Source organism: Fukomys damarensis, unplaced genomic scaffold (genome assembly GCF_012274545.1).
Source record: "Fukomys damarensis isolate Sample0158 unplaced genomic scaffold, DMR_v1.0_HiC HiC_scaffold_23, whole genome shotgun sequence".
Taxonomy (NCBI): domain Eukaryota; kingdom Metazoa; phylum Chordata; class Mammalia; order Rodentia; family Bathyergidae; genus Fukomys; species Fukomys damarensis.
Genome location: NW_022900935.1, coordinates 60,451,731 through 60,468,131, shown reverse-complemented (window position 1 = coordinate 60,468,131; position 16,401 = coordinate 60,451,731). Strand labels below are relative to the sequence as shown.

The window sequence follows — 16,401 nt, the reverse complement described above, 5'->3', positions numbered from 1 at the left end:
CCCGGCGGGGTCGAGTCGGGTCGACGCCCCGCGCCGCCGCTCCCTGGCCTCTGGCCGCCTGGCATTTTGCTGCGCTCCCTCCTCCCGCCTCCGGCGCCCACCGGTTCCCAAATCCACATGCACGTGGCTTCTTTCGAGACCCGCAGTAGGAGTTGTCTGGATGTTAGAAAATAGAGTACTTTGGGGAGGTGAGGGGGAGGCAAGCTGACTCTTTTTTAGGCCAACTTGAAATCCACATTCCAGAGTCGATGTGGCCTTTCGTGAGGCCCGCAGGACCGGACGTGATCTTTGCAGTCCTTTTTATTGTCCTTTTCCAGCTGCAAGTGGGCCTTGGCCTGTCTCCCCCACACACCCTCAGGGTCGCTGCCCGGAGCTCGGGACACCTCCAGGCCCTTCCCCACCGCTGCCTGGGGCCGCTGTGGTGTTGGCTGCCAGCTAGACCCTGCGGTGCCCACTCCCAGCCAGCCCCGTGCTCTTTCACACGAATCTCTTCAGATCGGAAACCCCCTGGCCCACCGTCCCGGGATTGCACCCCCTTGACCAGCGCAGGCCTCCACCTCGGATCTCCAGTCAGATTGTAAAACTGTTCTGCCTCCGAGCGTCTTGGCTTAGTGAGGAGGGCGGCAGGGACGGGTGTCAGGGTGCTCGAGGATGCCCACTCTGCCCTTTGCCGGACACAATGGTTATCACTGGAGCAAAGCTTGGAGGGGCAGGGAGTCTGGGCTCAGTGGCATTTTTCTTTATGCCAGAGTCTTCTGAGCAGGCTTTTTGCTTGACAAGTGGGTGACTAATTGTGTCATTAGAGTGGCTCCTGCCCAGCAGAGGAGGGGGCAGTTGTGTGCATCCCAGAGAGGAAGGAGCCGGCCTTGCAGTCTTGGCTGGGGGAAGGGTCTGACATGCGCAGAGGTGTTCCCTTTGCTCCTGTGTTTGGGGTTCTGGCCTCACCCCTGGGCTCCAGGGCACAGGAGAAGGCATCTGGACTCATCTCAGGCCACTGCTGGCCTCCATCAGCCCTGATTACACCATGGTACTTTATCCCCCAGCAGCGAGTTCCTGACTGAAATCCAGGGTGGCAGTTAGTGGCCCACTGTCACATCCCGCGCCTCTGGGTCACAGCACTTCTCTGTGAGGCCTTTGGGCCCTCAGCCAGTATAACTTCTAATGTATTAAATGCAATGGTCTGGGTTGAAATAGGGACCCCCTGTCTGGGTAGAAGCACATTCTCTAAGGAAAGTGGGTGCGTTGAAGGACAGGGACAATAAAAGGAGTTCAGACCCTGGTGTGGGCTGTCCTGAGAGAACCCACCTATCCAGAGAATTCATAAATCATTTTCCTCCCTTGGAGCCTCAGGTCCCCATTATGGAGGGCTGGGCCGGATTTAACCTGGGACTTTGCACTGAACTATATTCCTAGCCCCCCTTTATTATTATTATTTTTTTTTTTTTGAAACAGTGTCTCCCTAAGTTGTATGGTCAGGATTTAATTTGTAATCCTCCTCCCTCAGCCTCTCAGAGTTCCAGAATTACAGGCATTTTCTACCATGTCCAGCTCCCCAGCCCTTTCTGAGCTGGCCTGTGCATAAGGCCCTGGGTCGGGGAGTGTAGAGGACGCAGATGTGTGTGTCCTCTCCAGCTGTTCCAGTGGTGGAACTAACAGGAGACGCAGCTGGCTAGAAATGGTCTTGAAATAGACTTGGGTATTTCCTCTGATGCTCGCATTGCCTGAGCTTGGAGGGCAGGCCTCTTGAGGAAAAGAACAGGCTGGGTGGTAAGCCTAAGTGAACTGAAGGTCAGCAGCCCAGGGAGGGCTGGAGGAGGTGGGCACCCACCTGCCATTAGCCCAGAGGGAGAGCGCATGGCGCTGAACTCCCCTCTCCCTCCCTCTTCATTTTCCATTAACCAGACCCGTCTAATCCTGTCCTAGTCTTTCCCTGTGAGGGCTGGGCAGTCTGGGGCAGCTGCTGCCTCTGACTCACAAAGCTGATTATTGAGGAGGCTCTGGAGCCCCAGGCAGCTGCCAGCAGCTGCTGCAATGGGTCCCTGGGGCAGCATCCCCGCCAGCCTGGATCCTCCGCATCCAAGGCCCTGAGGTGGCCCATTATGGGCCTGAGGACCTGAGAGAAGCCTAAACAGTGAGGGTGAGATCTGCACAGCCCCTGTGGCCAGCAGCAGGAAAGGCCCTTCCACCGCCTGTGCTCCTCTCAGGGCGGGGCAGCTGGGCGGGAGTCAGCATAGAGGGCAGGATCTGGTTATTAGAACCACTTTTCATTCCCCTCACAGGCATTGAGGTGGGCAGTGCAGGAAGCACCACAGCGCGCCCTGCTCCCAGAAAGAACACTGAGCCGGCAAAGTCAGGACAAGCGCTGGTCCCTCCCAAGGCTGGGAGCTGCGCTTTCTTGGTGTTAATGTGTACACTGGGTTCTGAATTCCCTAATAAAAGGAAGGATTCTGATGAGGCTGTATCTGCACCCTAGGATTCCCCAGCTGTGGCCATGGGCAGAGGGTGGAGGGGCATTCCAGGGATACTGGAGCTAAATGGTGGAGACTAGACTGGTCTACGCCAGGATGCAGAGCCCAGTCCTAGCCCAAACCAGAGCAGGAACTGGGCATGGTGTTGGGTACTGTAGTCCTAGCTACCTGGGAGGCTGAGGCAGGAGGATGCTTGACCTCAGGAGTTCAAGGCCAGCCCCAGCAATATAGCAAGAGCCCCATTTCAAAAACAAAACAGAGTGGGGATTACTTTTTCTTTTTTGCAGTGCTGGGGATTGAACCCAGAACCTGGCTTGTGCTAGGAAAATGCTACACCCTGAACCCTGGAGTGGGGACTCTCTGCAGGACAGCTAGCTGATGTCCTGAGCTAAGAGACTTCTAGATTGCAGGAGACTAAAGCACAGTGACAAGTGAATGTAGTCTTCATCCTTGATCCATGACTGGATTCTGGATCCAGAGCAGGAGTGGGGAGCTCTAAAGAAATTTGGAAGAGAAATGAGACTTTTTCGGTGCCAGACATCAAATCCAGGGCCTTGATCCATCCCTGCACTATATCCCTAGCCCCGAGATATTTTTTTCCCATTAAGTTTATTGGTACTTTTTAGGTATACAGTACAGTTACATTCATCATTGGGATCTTGTGCCTTCACATGACAAATCCTGGTTCTTATTTTTTCCCCATTCTGCTGCCCTCCCTTCACCCCCTCCACCCTTCCCTATTTACAAAGACTTTGTTTCCATTTTTCCTTTTTCTCATATTTTTTCTTTTCCCTTCTTTCCTTTCCCCTCCCCTTCCCACTTCCCCTACTCCTTTAGCCCTTTTCTTCCTGTTTCACATTATCAATTATACATATTGAACCTTATCTACACTTTTAGTTTTTCACACCACAGAAACTATTCAGTATTTACACCATGTGTTTCCTATTTATTTCACTTAAGAGATGGCCTCAATGTGCATCCATTTAGCTCTCTCTCTCTTTTTTTTTTGTTTTTTGGGTTTTTTTGTTTGTTTGTTTATTTGTTTTTTGAAACAGGGTCTCACTAATGTAGTTCAGACTGTTCTGGAACTCACTGTGTAGCCCAGGCTGATCTCGAACTCATGGCGATCCTCCTGCCTCAGCCTCCCAAGTGCTGGGATTTCAGGCGTATGCCATCACGCCCGGCTTAGTTTCTCACTCTTTATGGGTGAATAAGTACTCCATTTTATAGACAAACCACTTCTTTACCCAGTCTCCAGTTGGTGGGCAATTGGGCTGTTTCCAAGTTTTAACTATTACAAACTGTGCCACTGTAAACATGGGTGCACATATATCACTGTGATATGATTCTCTTAATTCTTTTGGGAAGATACCCAGCAGAGGGACAGTTGGGTCAAATGGGACCTCTAATCCTAGTTCTTTGAGGTATCTCCATATTGATTTCCACAGTGGTTGCACCAGTCTGCACTCCCACCAACAATGGAGAAGGGTTCCTTTCTCCCCACAGCCCCGCCAGCATTGGTTGTCGGTTGATTTCTTGATAGCAGCCATTCTTTCTGGGGTGAGGTGGAATCCCTGAGACAGGTTTTTAAACAGTGTGTTACATAATTATATTGGGCCGATGCTGAACTGCTTGAGTGTGATGCAGGCTTCACAGTTCTGTAGGAAAATATCATCATCGTCAGGAAGAAGCGCATTGAAGTGTTTCATGATGTGGATCATGGGCCGGAGCAAGGGCACGTGTGAGGAGAGGGAAGACGGCGGTGTCTGCCGGTCCAGGCAGATAGTGTGTGAATGCTCGTTGTACGCGCTTTTCCTCCTCTGCAGCTTTGGGATTTTTCAAGATACAAGCACAGTACAGCATTGGAAGAAAGAAACCCAGTAGGGAATTTCTCAGGAAGGGCGTGGGTTTGGTCTGGCAGCTGCACAGCCTTCATCTGTCCGGCTCCTGCAGCTTTAGCCCGATCACCCCTGCGAAGCTGCCTCGCCTTCTCCCACCTGTGGCCACCGGGTGCCCTCCAGAAGCTGCACAGCCCCTCGGATCACTGGGGGCAGGTGAGCCCCTTCCGTCGCTGTCCAGACCTTTGTCCCATGACACTACCTGCGTTTTCTCTCCTCGCCACAGGCGGCAGAGGGTCACGTACGTGTCTGGCAGTGGCTCCTGTCACTTTGGGAGCCTCTCTGTGGTCTCTCAGGCTGACACAATGCAATCCCACAGACTGGCAGGTGGAACAGTTGCTCCTCACATTGGAGGAGGCTGAGAAATCCAGGATCAAGGCAGTTAGCGGGTTCGGTTTGGGGTGAGGGCTCTTCTTGGCCTGCATTCACCACCTTGCTGTGTCCTCCATGGCAGCAGAGGGGACCAAGGCCCCTTCTCCCTCCCTTAAGGGGATTCATCCCATCCCAGGGCTCCAGGCTCAAGGCCTCATCCATACTGCTCAGCTCACAAGTCCCCAGCTCCAGTCACACTGACGCTTAGGGCCTCGGCTCAGGCATGGGGGTGGGGTGGGGAAGTGGGTTTAGTCTACAGCAGGTGTAGGGATTCACCTGGGGGGAAGCTGGAAATAATCCAGGTGCCCACTATTGGAACATTGGGTTAATTAGCAAATTGGTATTAAATAAGTAAGGAAAATAGGACATAAAATTAAAATATGTTCATAGTAATTACAATAATGTACATCAGCTGGTGTGGTGGTGCACACCTGTAATCCCAGCACTTGGGAGGCTGATGAGGCAAGAGGATCACCGCAAGTTTGAGGCCAGCCTGGGCTACACAGTGAGTTCAACACCAGTCTGAACTGCATGGCAAACCCTGTCTCAAAAAAACAAAACACAAAGAGAAAATGGGCCAGGGATTTAGCTCAGTGGTGCTGCCGCCTTTCTCACAAGAGCAAGGTCCTGAGTTCAATCCCCCATACCGGGGGGAAAAAAAAAAAGTACAGTAGTGCCGGGCATGGTGGCACATGCCCGTAATCCCAGCACTCGGGAGGCTGAGGCAGGAGGATCCCTTTGAGTTCGAGACCAGCCTGGGTTGCATAGTGAGTTCCAGGTCAGTCTCAACTACATAGTGAGACCCTGTCTCAAAAAAACAAAAATAAAAGAGAGAAGGCCCTGAGTTGGGCTCGATCCCCAGTATCTCTCTCTCTCTCTCTCTCTCTCTCACACACACACACACACACACACACACAAATTGTGAGACCTGGGACCTACAGCTCAACTTCATTCAGCAAGAGTCTTGGTTACACATAAAATTTACCTGTCAGAATTTCTACTCAGCAAAAAGAAAAAAATGTTTTTTCACTTAGCAAGAACTAGTAATTTTTTAGAGGTAGTAAATTTTGAAGAAATCCGGCTGCGGGGTGGGGGTGGGCTGCCTAGCTTTGGAGCCTCAGAAGTAAGAGGCTGCAATTGGTGCTCTCCTCTAACAGTCCCCCTTGTGTCCTGGAGGGTGAGATGGCTCGGCCCTCGGGGGACATTTTTCCTGAGAAATGCAAGATCCCGCTGGCCAGAACATTCCTCCCGTAACCTCTGCCTGGCCACACTGGCTGTGTGGACCAGGAGGTGTGGTCTGGGTTCAGAGACCTGGCAGGAGGATCGCTGGGTGTTGGAGGCCAGCCTGGGCTGCATAGTGAGATCAAGGCCAGGCTGAACTACATAGTGAGGCCCTGTCTCACACAAAAACAAAAACAAACAAACCGGCTGTGCACACATTGGTAATTGATGACTCTCTGATGTCTGGCTGGGACAATCGCAGGCACATTCTCAGCGGGCCCCGCCTCTTGACCTTGGCACTGCTCTGTTCCCCTTTTTCCCAGACCCCACTGCCTGCCTGAAAACTGGGATCGAGCCAGACACCATTTGTACTGTTTGCTCCTATAGACACCTCTTCCGTGTAGTTTATTCTATAAATTAGGCATAGCAAGAGATTAACAATAACTAATAATACGATAATTACAGCGGGTAAATGTATGCATTATTTGTTTCTGAAATTTCCTGTTTAATATTTTCACACCATGGTTGACTGTGGATTACTGAACCACAGAAGGCAAAACCATCGCTAGAGGAGAGGAGGCTGCTGAAATCCTCTTTCTCTTGAGCACACTGGGACTCAGAGAGGTGTGCTCCTCTCAAGGCCGGAAGCCCCTGTGTCCACCCTGTGTACCAACCATCCACCCTACCCTAGGTCACACTGCCCTCCCCTGCACTCTCTCATGCAGTTAAGAACTGTGTCCCTTCCTATGTCAGAAGCCCCCAAGAGACTTTACAGGCTGTCTACAAGTGGTGGTGCACTTCGGTAATCCCAGCACTGGGGGAGGCTGAGGCAGGAGGATTGCCAGTTCCGGGCCAGCCTGGAACATAATGGGACCCTACCTTAGAAACCAAAACCAAACAAAATAAATCTGTCTACCTGTTTTCTTCTTTCCATTATTGGGGAATCCAAGCAGGGCCTCGAGCACTCCAAGCAAGAGCTCTACCCCGGCGGGGCTCACCCCCAGCCCCTGCCTCTGTTTCTGTACCCAAAGTCAGTCATGGTCGGGGTTGTTCAGCCAGGCCCTCCCCAGCCATGATCTTATGCTCCAACCCTTCAGACTGGCCCGTGTTCGGATACCTTGGTTTTCTACCCTGTCCTAGACCTTCTCTGCCCCAGACACTGTATTCTCTGGCGGGGCTTGGGCAGACGGCAGATGACGGCCCGAGGACTTTTGCTTGTTTTGTTTTTATAAAGCTTTTGATGTCTTCTGAACCCTCTTTGCAGGAGCAATGCCAGAAATGGCTACCTGATGGGATTGCCGCACTCCACCATCCACACAGGCGCACCTGCTTAGGGCTGGCGTCCGTGGGGAGGGAGGCCAGCGGCCAGGGCGGGGAGCAGGTGGTGCTGGCCGAAAGAGCAGTGACTCAGCCTCTCTCACCTCCCTGTGCATGGACCAGCACCTTGCCGTGCCCTCTGCCACCAAAGAGGCTGTGCCCATACGGCCCCCTGGGCCCAGGCTGCGCGCTGCCTCTCCCTGAGCCCCTTCCCTGCCCCGCCGTTTCCCTCCCACCCTGGCATCCCCTTCATATTCTGCTTCCAGAACAGCCCTTCATGGTTCAGGCCAAAAAGCACAGGTGTTAAAAAAAAATTTTTTTTAATTAAAAAAACAAAACATCCGGGGATGTAGCTCGGTGGCACCGCACCTGCCTGGCAAGCACAAGGTCCTGAATTTGATCCCCAGTACCCAAAAGGAAAAGAAAATCCAGCTTGGTGGCACACAGCTATACTCCTCCCAGCACTCAGGAGGCTGAGGCAAGAAGATCACCACAAGTTTGAGGCGAGTCCAGCCTGCACTGCATAGCAGGACCCTATCTCAGAATAACTAAAAAAGCCAAAAGCCCGGGTGTGCCCTTTTCTTCCCTTTCCCCTCCTGCCTGCTGTCCTTCTGTCTCTAGTCCTGTCCCCTCTGTCTCCAGGGCTCCCTGCGGCCTGTCCACCCCACCCCACTCAGCCCACTAGCATCCAGTGAACTTCTCATGAGCTGGAAGCCACCTGCCAGCAGGGCCCAGGAAGAGCTGGAGGCCTCCATGCTCCGCACACCCGGCCGAGCCAGGCCAGGCCCTCGCTGGTGCCCACAGGCGGCCCTTGAGTGTCTGTGGCTCTGTCCGTCACACCATCCCCTCCTGGGTCCTTCACTCCGCAGGTCCCAAGGAGGATAAAAGTCTGAGCTCAAGTCCTCCAAAACCAACTCTGTGAACCCCCGGGGACCCCTCCCCAGACAGAGAGGCGGGCACTGTGAGTAGCAAAGGTGAGGCGCAGGCTAATCCAGGTGGATCCACCGGAGCACACAAGACACAGCGCCCCCTGTGGTGGGAGATGAGAGTGCTTCTCTGTATGCCCCTGAGGTGATCTCCCCAAAACCCAGAGCCAGGGACTTTAAAAGCCAGGGATTAGCTGCATGTGCTAATGCAGGTCTGTAATCCCAGCATTCTGAGAGGCTGAGGCAGGAGGATCCCAAGTTGAAGCCTAGCCTGGGGCTTAGCGATTTAGCAAGACCCTGTCTATAAAAAAATAAAAAGGGCTGGGATGTGGCTCAGTGCAAAAGTCCTGGCTTCAATCCTCAGTACTGAAAAAAGAAAAAGAGATAAGAAAGAGAGAAAGGCCAGGTTGAGCGTGGTAGGCAGTAGGCGGGTGGTGGGGGCTGTGAGCTGGTCGTACAGCATGAAGTTGGCATTTTACAGTGTCCCCAGAGCAAGTGCCTCGGAGGAGAGGACGCCAGGCCAGAGGAGAGTGCAGAGCACATACGCAGCAGTGGAGGGTGGAGGGGGGATGGCAGAGGAAGAGGCCAGGGCGCAAATAGAATGAAAAGGAGGAGGGAGGCTGTAGCCAGTCACACGCACACAGAGTGTCACACAGCTCCACGGGTGGAGAGGGTGCAGCTTGGACAAGCCGGGTTATTGGGCTCTGAGCGGAAGTCACACAGCCAGTCTTACCTGCCGCAGACGAGGCCTGGGAGAGCAGGGTCGGCGCACCGTCTGCCTGCAGCAGGAGGGGAGCGGGCTGGATGTTCTGGGCGCCTGGTCCTGGGGGAGCCTTCTGGAAGGGGCAGCCAGCGGGCCTCTGGTCACCGTGAGGCAGCTCTGTTCCTGCCCCGTGACCCCCCACTGCCATGTGCCGAACGCCAGGGCAGCAGCCAGGCAGATGCCCACCTCTGTCTCTCTCCGGGCCTCTCCACACTTGGCACTGTGTGAGAATCAGCCCAGCAGCCATAAAAGGCCATGACACCCGCAGTGGGGGACCAGCTTGCGGTGCCTTAGAAAAGCAGCCCAGTCCCCGACCTGCTGCCCCTCTCCGTGCCAGGCCTTGCCCTGTTCCCCTTTGCCATGCCTCTCCCCTCTCTGCTGGAGGAAAAAGCTGAGTTAGAAAATCACTCGTGGTCGCTGGAAGGTAAAACCTGGCCTCTATTCAATAATGAAATGCCAAGGCTGTGCTCTGGTCGGTGCAGTGATTGGTGGCCTTGGGTCTCAGCTGAGCCTGGTGTGGAGAGGAGCTGTCTGTGTCAGAGAGGGTCACCAGTTTATTTATCTATCTATTTATTTATTGTTGTGGTACTGGAGATGGAACCCAGGGCCTTCCCACTAGGCTGCATCCCTAGACCTTTCTTTACTTTTTATTTTGAGACAAGGCCACACTTAAGTCACTAAGTTGCCCAGACTGGTTTTCAACTTGCAACCCTCCTGCCTCAGCCCCCCAGGGAGCTGGGATTGCAGCTGTGTGCCAGTCACACCCGGCTGATCAACTCTGGTTGTCCTGAATTGATTTACTCTCACTAGAAGCGTGATGTATTCATTTCCCAGGGCTGCTGGAGCAAAACATGGCAGACTGAGAGTCTACACAATGGAAGTGTATTTTCTTGGGATTCCGGGGCCTGGTGGAGGTGACCGTGAGCCGGCGGTGGGCAGGGCCAGTTTCTCCTGGGCTCCGTGTCCTTCCATGATCTTCGTGCACTCCTTCTGGCTGTCTCTGTGGGCCCCCGTTTCCTCTCACATGGACGGCAGTCCTTGGGTTAGGGCACCCCATGGCCTCATTTTAACTCTGTCACCTCTCTACGGGCCATGCCTCTAACCCTGCCCCTCGGCGCCTACCAGGGATGGATCCCAGCACCCACAGTGGATAAGAAACCCACAGATACTCAGTGCCCCTTGCAGAAAGGGACATAGTATTTACACAGAACCTACACACTTCCTCCCCCCATACATACATATATGTATTTGGTACCAGGGATCGAACTTGGGACCTTGCACTTAGAAGGCAGGTAGCAGCACTGAGCTAAATCCCTGCACCCACCCCCCAGATATCTCTGACCCACAGATGCAGAAACTGCGGACACAGGGCTGGCCGTGCAGCTGGGCTGAGGCACTTGGGTGGAGACCTTGACATCCAAGTGGGGGGCGAGGTGGACAGGTGAGCCTGGGCATCGACAGGAAAACAGCAGTGCGGAGTGAGGCGCAGGACGCACCTGCAGTCCCAGCTGCCCGGGAGGCTGAGGCAGGAGGATCAGTTGAGCCCTGAGGTTCCAGGCCAGCCTGCGCAGCATATCCAGACAAAAGTAGTAAGGGGTTTTTGAGAAGTTTGTGGTCTGAACTCTGAGCAGCTGCTCTCTCCTGTTTCCCCTAAGACCCTGAAATGAAGCAGGCTGTGCTGGGAGTGCGCTGCCTCCAGGACTGGTCTTGTCGCCTGAGGGTGGCGGGGACTCAGACTTTTGAGAACCCTAGGGACAGCCCTTGCCTCAGTCGTCCTGCATAGATTCACTCATCAAGCGTGGAACAGAGGTGAGGGGCCCCTGTTCCTCCTCCTCCTCTTCCTTTTCTCCTCCTCCTCCTGCCTCAGCCTCCCAGAGTGCTGGGATTACAGGTGTGGGCCACCAGGCCCAGTTTGCCAGCTGCCTTTCACCTCTCAGTTCCAGGGTTCCGTCCTGAGCTTGGCGGCCTCCCCTCGGGGTTCTTTGCCTCCCATCTTGCCCCTCCCCGAGGTGTCCCCATGAAGAGCTTCAGATGAAGCTCTCGACCTGGCCCTCACTGTTTAAACACTTCTAGTGGCTCCTCGCTTCCTGAAGGGTGAAACCTAAACCCTTTTGTGCTCTCCATTCAACCCAGCTCTGCTTTTCTTTTTCTTTTTCCTTTTTTTTTTAATTTTAATGTTTGGTGACCAGGTCTCTGGCCTTGAACTGGTGATCCTCCTGTCTCAGCCTCCCAGAGTGCTGAGATCACAGGCATGCACTACCAGGCTGAGCCTCATTTGCACTGTTTCTGACAGCTGCACTTCTCACTGGTATCAGACCTTCATTTTTTATTATGCACACATTTTTATAAAATAACAATGAAATGTAATAGTGTTTTACTTTGTAAAGAAAAAAAAAAGTAACAAGGGGTGAAAGTGTAGCTCATGACAGAGCATGTGATTAGCTTGTGTGAGGCCCTAGTTCAGTGCCAGCACCACACACACGAAATCGATCCTTTCCAGTGGTGGTGGTGGTATTGTTTCTGTCCCTTTACTCCACAACCCCCCCTTTTTTTTTTCTTTTTAAAGAGTTTTGTTTTTTGAGACAAGGTCTCACTATGTAGCCCAGGCTGGTTTCGAACTCACGCAAATCCTTCCTCCTCACCCTCCTAAATGCTGGGATTATAGGTGTGCACCGCCTCACCCGCTGATTTTTTTTTTTTTTAATGTCACAACCATTCTTTCTGTCTTCCTCTGTCATAGGACAGAAGAGAAAATACTTTTTAAAAGCCCAAATTTCATTGTTCAGAGACCCCCTACTAAGATTTGTTCCCCCCACATACACTGGGGATCGAACTCAAGACCTTGTGCTTGCCCGGCAGGCACAGTGCCACTGAGCTGCATCCCTGGTCCTCCTGCTAAATATAGGTTGCCTGCTTTGCAAGCACAAGGTCCTGAGTTTGAACCCTGGGACCAAAAAGACAAGAGAGAGAGAGAGAGAGAGAGAGAGAGAGAGAGAGATTTTTAAATATATTAAAACTAATGCATTTGTAATGCCAACTACTCAGGTAGCTGAGGCAGGAGGATTGCAAGTTCTAGCCCAGCCTGGGCAATTTATCAAGACCTTGTCTCAGGAGTGGCGCACACCCGTAATCCCAGCATTTGGGAGTCTGAGACAGGAAGATCACTGTGAGTTCAAGGCCAGCCTGGGCTACATAGTGAGTTCAAGACCAACTTGGACTACACAGCAAAACCCTGTCTCAAAAACAAAACAAAAAAGTAAATAAATAAAAAAGGAGGGTGAGGGCTGGGGATGTAGCAAACTAAATAAATGCCTCCCGCAGGCTGGGGATTTAGCTCAGTGGCATCACCACCTGCCTTGCAAGTGCAAGGTCCTGAGTTCGATCCCCGGTAGCACAAAAAAGAAAAAATCTCATGCATATGATTAGAAAATCCAAATGATACCAAAATGTCAGGATGAGAAGGCAAGGATGCCATCTGCCCAGCTCCTCCCTTTAACAGAAGCTTCCCCTGGTCACTTGGCGCCTTGGGTACCCCTCGTGCTCCCGTCCTGGCATCCACACCAGGAGGGCTGGGGTCCTTGGAGGCACTTTTCCCTTCTCTCCGCGGCAGCCCTGATTTCTCCTCTCAACGCCGCTTCATGGTGTACGTGCCCTGTGAGTACCGAGCCCATGGATGCTCTGCTGAACCCACGAATCAAATACGTGGTCTAATAAAAAGTACGGTGAATGTCCAACCTTTTTAGATTTCTTATCGTAAAAGACGCATCCCCGCGAGTCCCCCTCAACGCTCCGTCTTGCTTGGAACACTCTCCTCCCATCGTTCCGGCCCCTCTCTGCAGCAGCTCCGGAGTCCTCTTTTGCAGGTGTCTTTAGTTGCGCTGCTGTGGCTGCTTCAGTGTCCAGAATCGATTCAAAACGTTTACTTCTTGTTGTCGTTTTGACTCTGGGGGGAAGAGACGGATGCCACACTGTGACAGATGCAGTGAACGACGTGGGTGAGGATGTGCAGTGGTGTTTTTCTTCGACAGACATCGCTGTAAATGTTTGATCAGCCTGGGATGATCAAAAGCTAAAGTTTTAAATTTTTTAAATTTATTACAATAAAAGACACACTGCCTCTCAAAACACTCCCTCTTGCTTTGAACACACTTATCCCACCATCCTTGATAGCGTGGAGCTATGTCACCAGCCCTTTTTATATTTATTTATTTGTTGGTGCTGGGGTTCAAACTCAGGACCTTGTACTTGCAAGGTAGGTGCAGGGCCACTGAGCTAAATGCCTGGCTATTCTTTATTTTGATACAGGTCCTTTCTAAGTTGTTAAGTTGCCCAGACCGGGCTTGCATTTGCTGTCCTCCTGCCTCAGCCTCCCAGAGTGAGCCACTGTATCCAGCTTAGCTGGGCTGTATTTAACTCTGTGGAAAAATGTTTTGCTGTTTTGTCTTGTTTTCTGCTGCACTCCAAGTTCTTGTATAAAAATCCTGATTAACATTTGATCCAGGGTAGAAAGCAGCGTCTTAAAGTGGGACGGCTGCAGGAGCAGGGTGTCTCTTCTTCCTGTCCCTCCTCAACCAGAGATACTCAGCTGAGCACAATCCCTAAGTGTCTGCACCCCGGGCGTGTCCCTCTTCCTAAGATAAAGGAACAGGTTGAAAGAATTCGGAGAATGCTTAAATTATTCATCCAAAAAAAAAAAAAAAGCTCACCCTTGTAATGTGGGCCAGTGCCCTTCTGGAGGGACAGCTTACAATAAATATTCCCAGTTACAGGAAATAATGTCTCTGTCTCTCAACTGCACTCTATTTCTTTGAGTGTGAACTTTTTAATTTCTGCCTTTCCGTGCCTTTTAGTGACTCATCCTGAAAATTCTTTTTCTATGACAGGAGTCAGCAGATCTTCTTATTCTACAAGAAGGGCGGGTTTGGTTCCTTATCTTCAGGAATGTCCTCGGACCCTGTCTGGTAACAGCCTCTGGGAGGCTGAGGCAGGAGGATCACAAGTTCAAACCCAATCTGAGCAATTTAGTGATTTAGGGACACCTTTGTCTGAAAATTTACAAAAAGATTTTAAAGGAACTGGTAATGGTGATATAGCTCAGTGTGAAAGCCCTTGTGAAAGAAAGAATGGGGAAAAAAGACGGGGAGGGGAAGGAGGAAATGACGTGGCTGGAAACAGAGAAGCCAGCGATCTGGAGTTCAGTCCGTGTAATGCTGCTGGGGCCCTGGGCAGCCCTGCCAGCTGCTGTCTTCTGCCTTTGTTTACTCGCTACAACGAGGGAGGGAGACCCTGGGCCCCCTTATGGGAATGACCCCCAAGTGCTGGGACCAGCTCTGCCTGGCGAAGGTCAAGGTCAAGGGCGTGGGGGGCATAGGTGAAGCAGTGCCGTTCCTTGATGCCTCCTTGCCAGTTGACCGTGGCCTTGGGATGGGGCCACTGCTGGTGTGGGCAGACTGGGCCTGGGGCCCCTCCCTCCCTCCACCTCCGGCACCCCACTGCATCCCCTTGTCTCCAAGGTGGTCACTCTGGGGGCCACGCAGGACTCGGCTTCCTCCCTGTGCACACACCCCACAGACGTCCTCAGGGGCTGCCTGTGCCTCACTCTGCCTGCAGCGCTGATCCCTGTTCTTGTCTTGCAGGAAGAGGAGCAGGACTCGGACGGTGCCAAGGGCCCACCCCCGGCAGAGCCAGAGGAGGAGGATGGTGAGTGGCCCCTGGCCATGGTCTCTGCCTGCCCTGAGGGGTGGTGGACAGGCCTGCACCTGTGCTGGGGACGCGAGCTGGCGGCCAGACCCCTGCTCACCCCTCACTCCCCACCATCCCCGGGCACTTGGAGCCCTGGTTTCTCTGTCTGTAAAGTGACCGCCTGCAGGTACAGGGGACCCTTTTGTGAGTAAGCTGAGCTCCCCGTCGGCTCTGCCCTGCTCTGTCCCTTAATTCTACCTTTGTGCCTTTCACATTTCTCAAGTATTTCTGACCTCCTCTCGAGGCCACCGCTCAGGCTGCCTGCAGAACCGGGACCTGAAAACAGGTGTGGTGGTGCCCCCCTGTCCTCCCAGCCCTCTGGGAGGCTGAGGTGAGGCTTCAAGCCCTGCCTGGGCAATTTAGTGAGACCCGGTCCAAAAATAAAAAATAAAAAGGGCTGGGGAGGGGCTCAGTGCCAAGACCTGGCTTCCATCCCCAGTGTGCCCCCAACAACAGCCACAACCACAAAACACAGAGGGCCTTGACCCTCAAGGGCTGGAACACACTGCTCACTGCCACGCGTGCACGGGCACACGCACACACACACACACACACACACAGCCTCGACAGACGGACCAGAAAGATGGGCTCCTGCCGATCTGTCAGGCTCTATTTCCCCTCAAAAAGAAGCTGGAGCAAAAATAGCAAAATGTCAACCCTCCTTAAATCTGTGCAGCAAGTACACAGAGACCTTTACTGCTTTCTGCATTTCTGAGTATGTCTGAAAATAGTCTGCAACTTTGGAGGGCAGAGCTGGAGCGGTGGTGGACAGGGCCGAGGACAAGGCAGAGGGAGAGAGCCTGAGGGACCCAGCTGTCAGCAGGAGGCCTGAGCGGCCACTGCCTCCCGGGCTAATTGATTAGCGTCGCTGGAATGACTTTGCTAAGCAACCCATGGGTTCCTGTGGCCTGGGAGAGGAAGCTTGCCGCTCCCCGGGGGCCTCTCCCATCGACCAGCCCTCTGTGCGGGACTGAGTCAAAACCCTCTCTAGTCATCTGTTCTGCCTGCCTCATAAGCACAAAGCAATCAGTTCTGCCCCATAAACCAAAGCCTAGACTGGGACCACGCAGACAGACATTTCTTGCTTTATTTTTCTAAAATAGATCACCACGGTGACCCCGGTGCTGAGGGTCACAGGTGTTGCTTGCTGGTCGCCTCTTACAAGGCCCAGCTGAAGCAGCTGCAGCTGCTGTCAGAAGGTGTGCGTGGTATTCAGGGCCCTGAGATGACCAGAGCCCGTGCCCCCCTCACCTGCAGGATGGACTCAGCGGCTCTAGGCAGCACGCCAGACTCACCTGGGGTCACTCCCAGGGCCCCAGCTCGACTTGAGCAGCTCCTGGTTTCCTGGCTGGATGGTCCTGGTCGTCCTTACGTCCCCAACACCTAGAACGGTGCTCTCTGAGGTGGGGGGGTGATGAGGGAAGAGCAGATTCATCCTGGGAAAATGCACCTGAGAGGGAAGCTGGGCCCTGGGCGCTGGCTGGGGCAAGAGGCCCACAGGAAGCCACCAGCTCACTCCTCCAGCCAAGGTTTCCATATGAGGAAAACGCCCCACACAATGTTTGGGTCCTAAACGTTCATCCAGAAGCTCCTTCCTCTGGGCCCAGGAAGAACCTTAATCCAAGAAGCCTTTTCTTCCCCTTCAGCCCACAGCAAGAACTTTTTTTTTTTTTTTTTTTTTTTTTTTTTTTTTT

At 53.0% G+C, this 16,401-nt stretch overlaps 1 protein-coding gene across 5 annotated transcripts in view; it reads left to right on the top strand.

Annotated features, from left to right (window-relative positions):
• Positions 1-4,007: 4,007 nt before the first annotated feature.
• Positions 4,008-16,401, top strand: part of Mxra7 (matrix remodeling associated 7) — a 23,010-nt gene continuing 10,616 nt past the window's right edge. For 2 of the 5 annotated variants that reach the window (XR_004518531.1, XM_033767303.1), the window contains exons 1-2: positions 4,013-4,522; positions 14,602-14,665. Coding sequence is in view for 4 of the 5 variants with exons in the window: in XM_033767303.1 (XP_033623194.1) it covers positions 4,262-4,522; positions 14,602-14,665 (325 nt within the window). In the remaining variant the exon portion in view is untranslated. Of the gene's footprint in view, positions 4,523-14,601; positions 14,666-16,401 lie in introns of all 5 variants that reach the window. The other 3 variants (XM_019206681.2, XM_033767304.1, XM_033767302.1) reach the window with 3 other exon arrangements.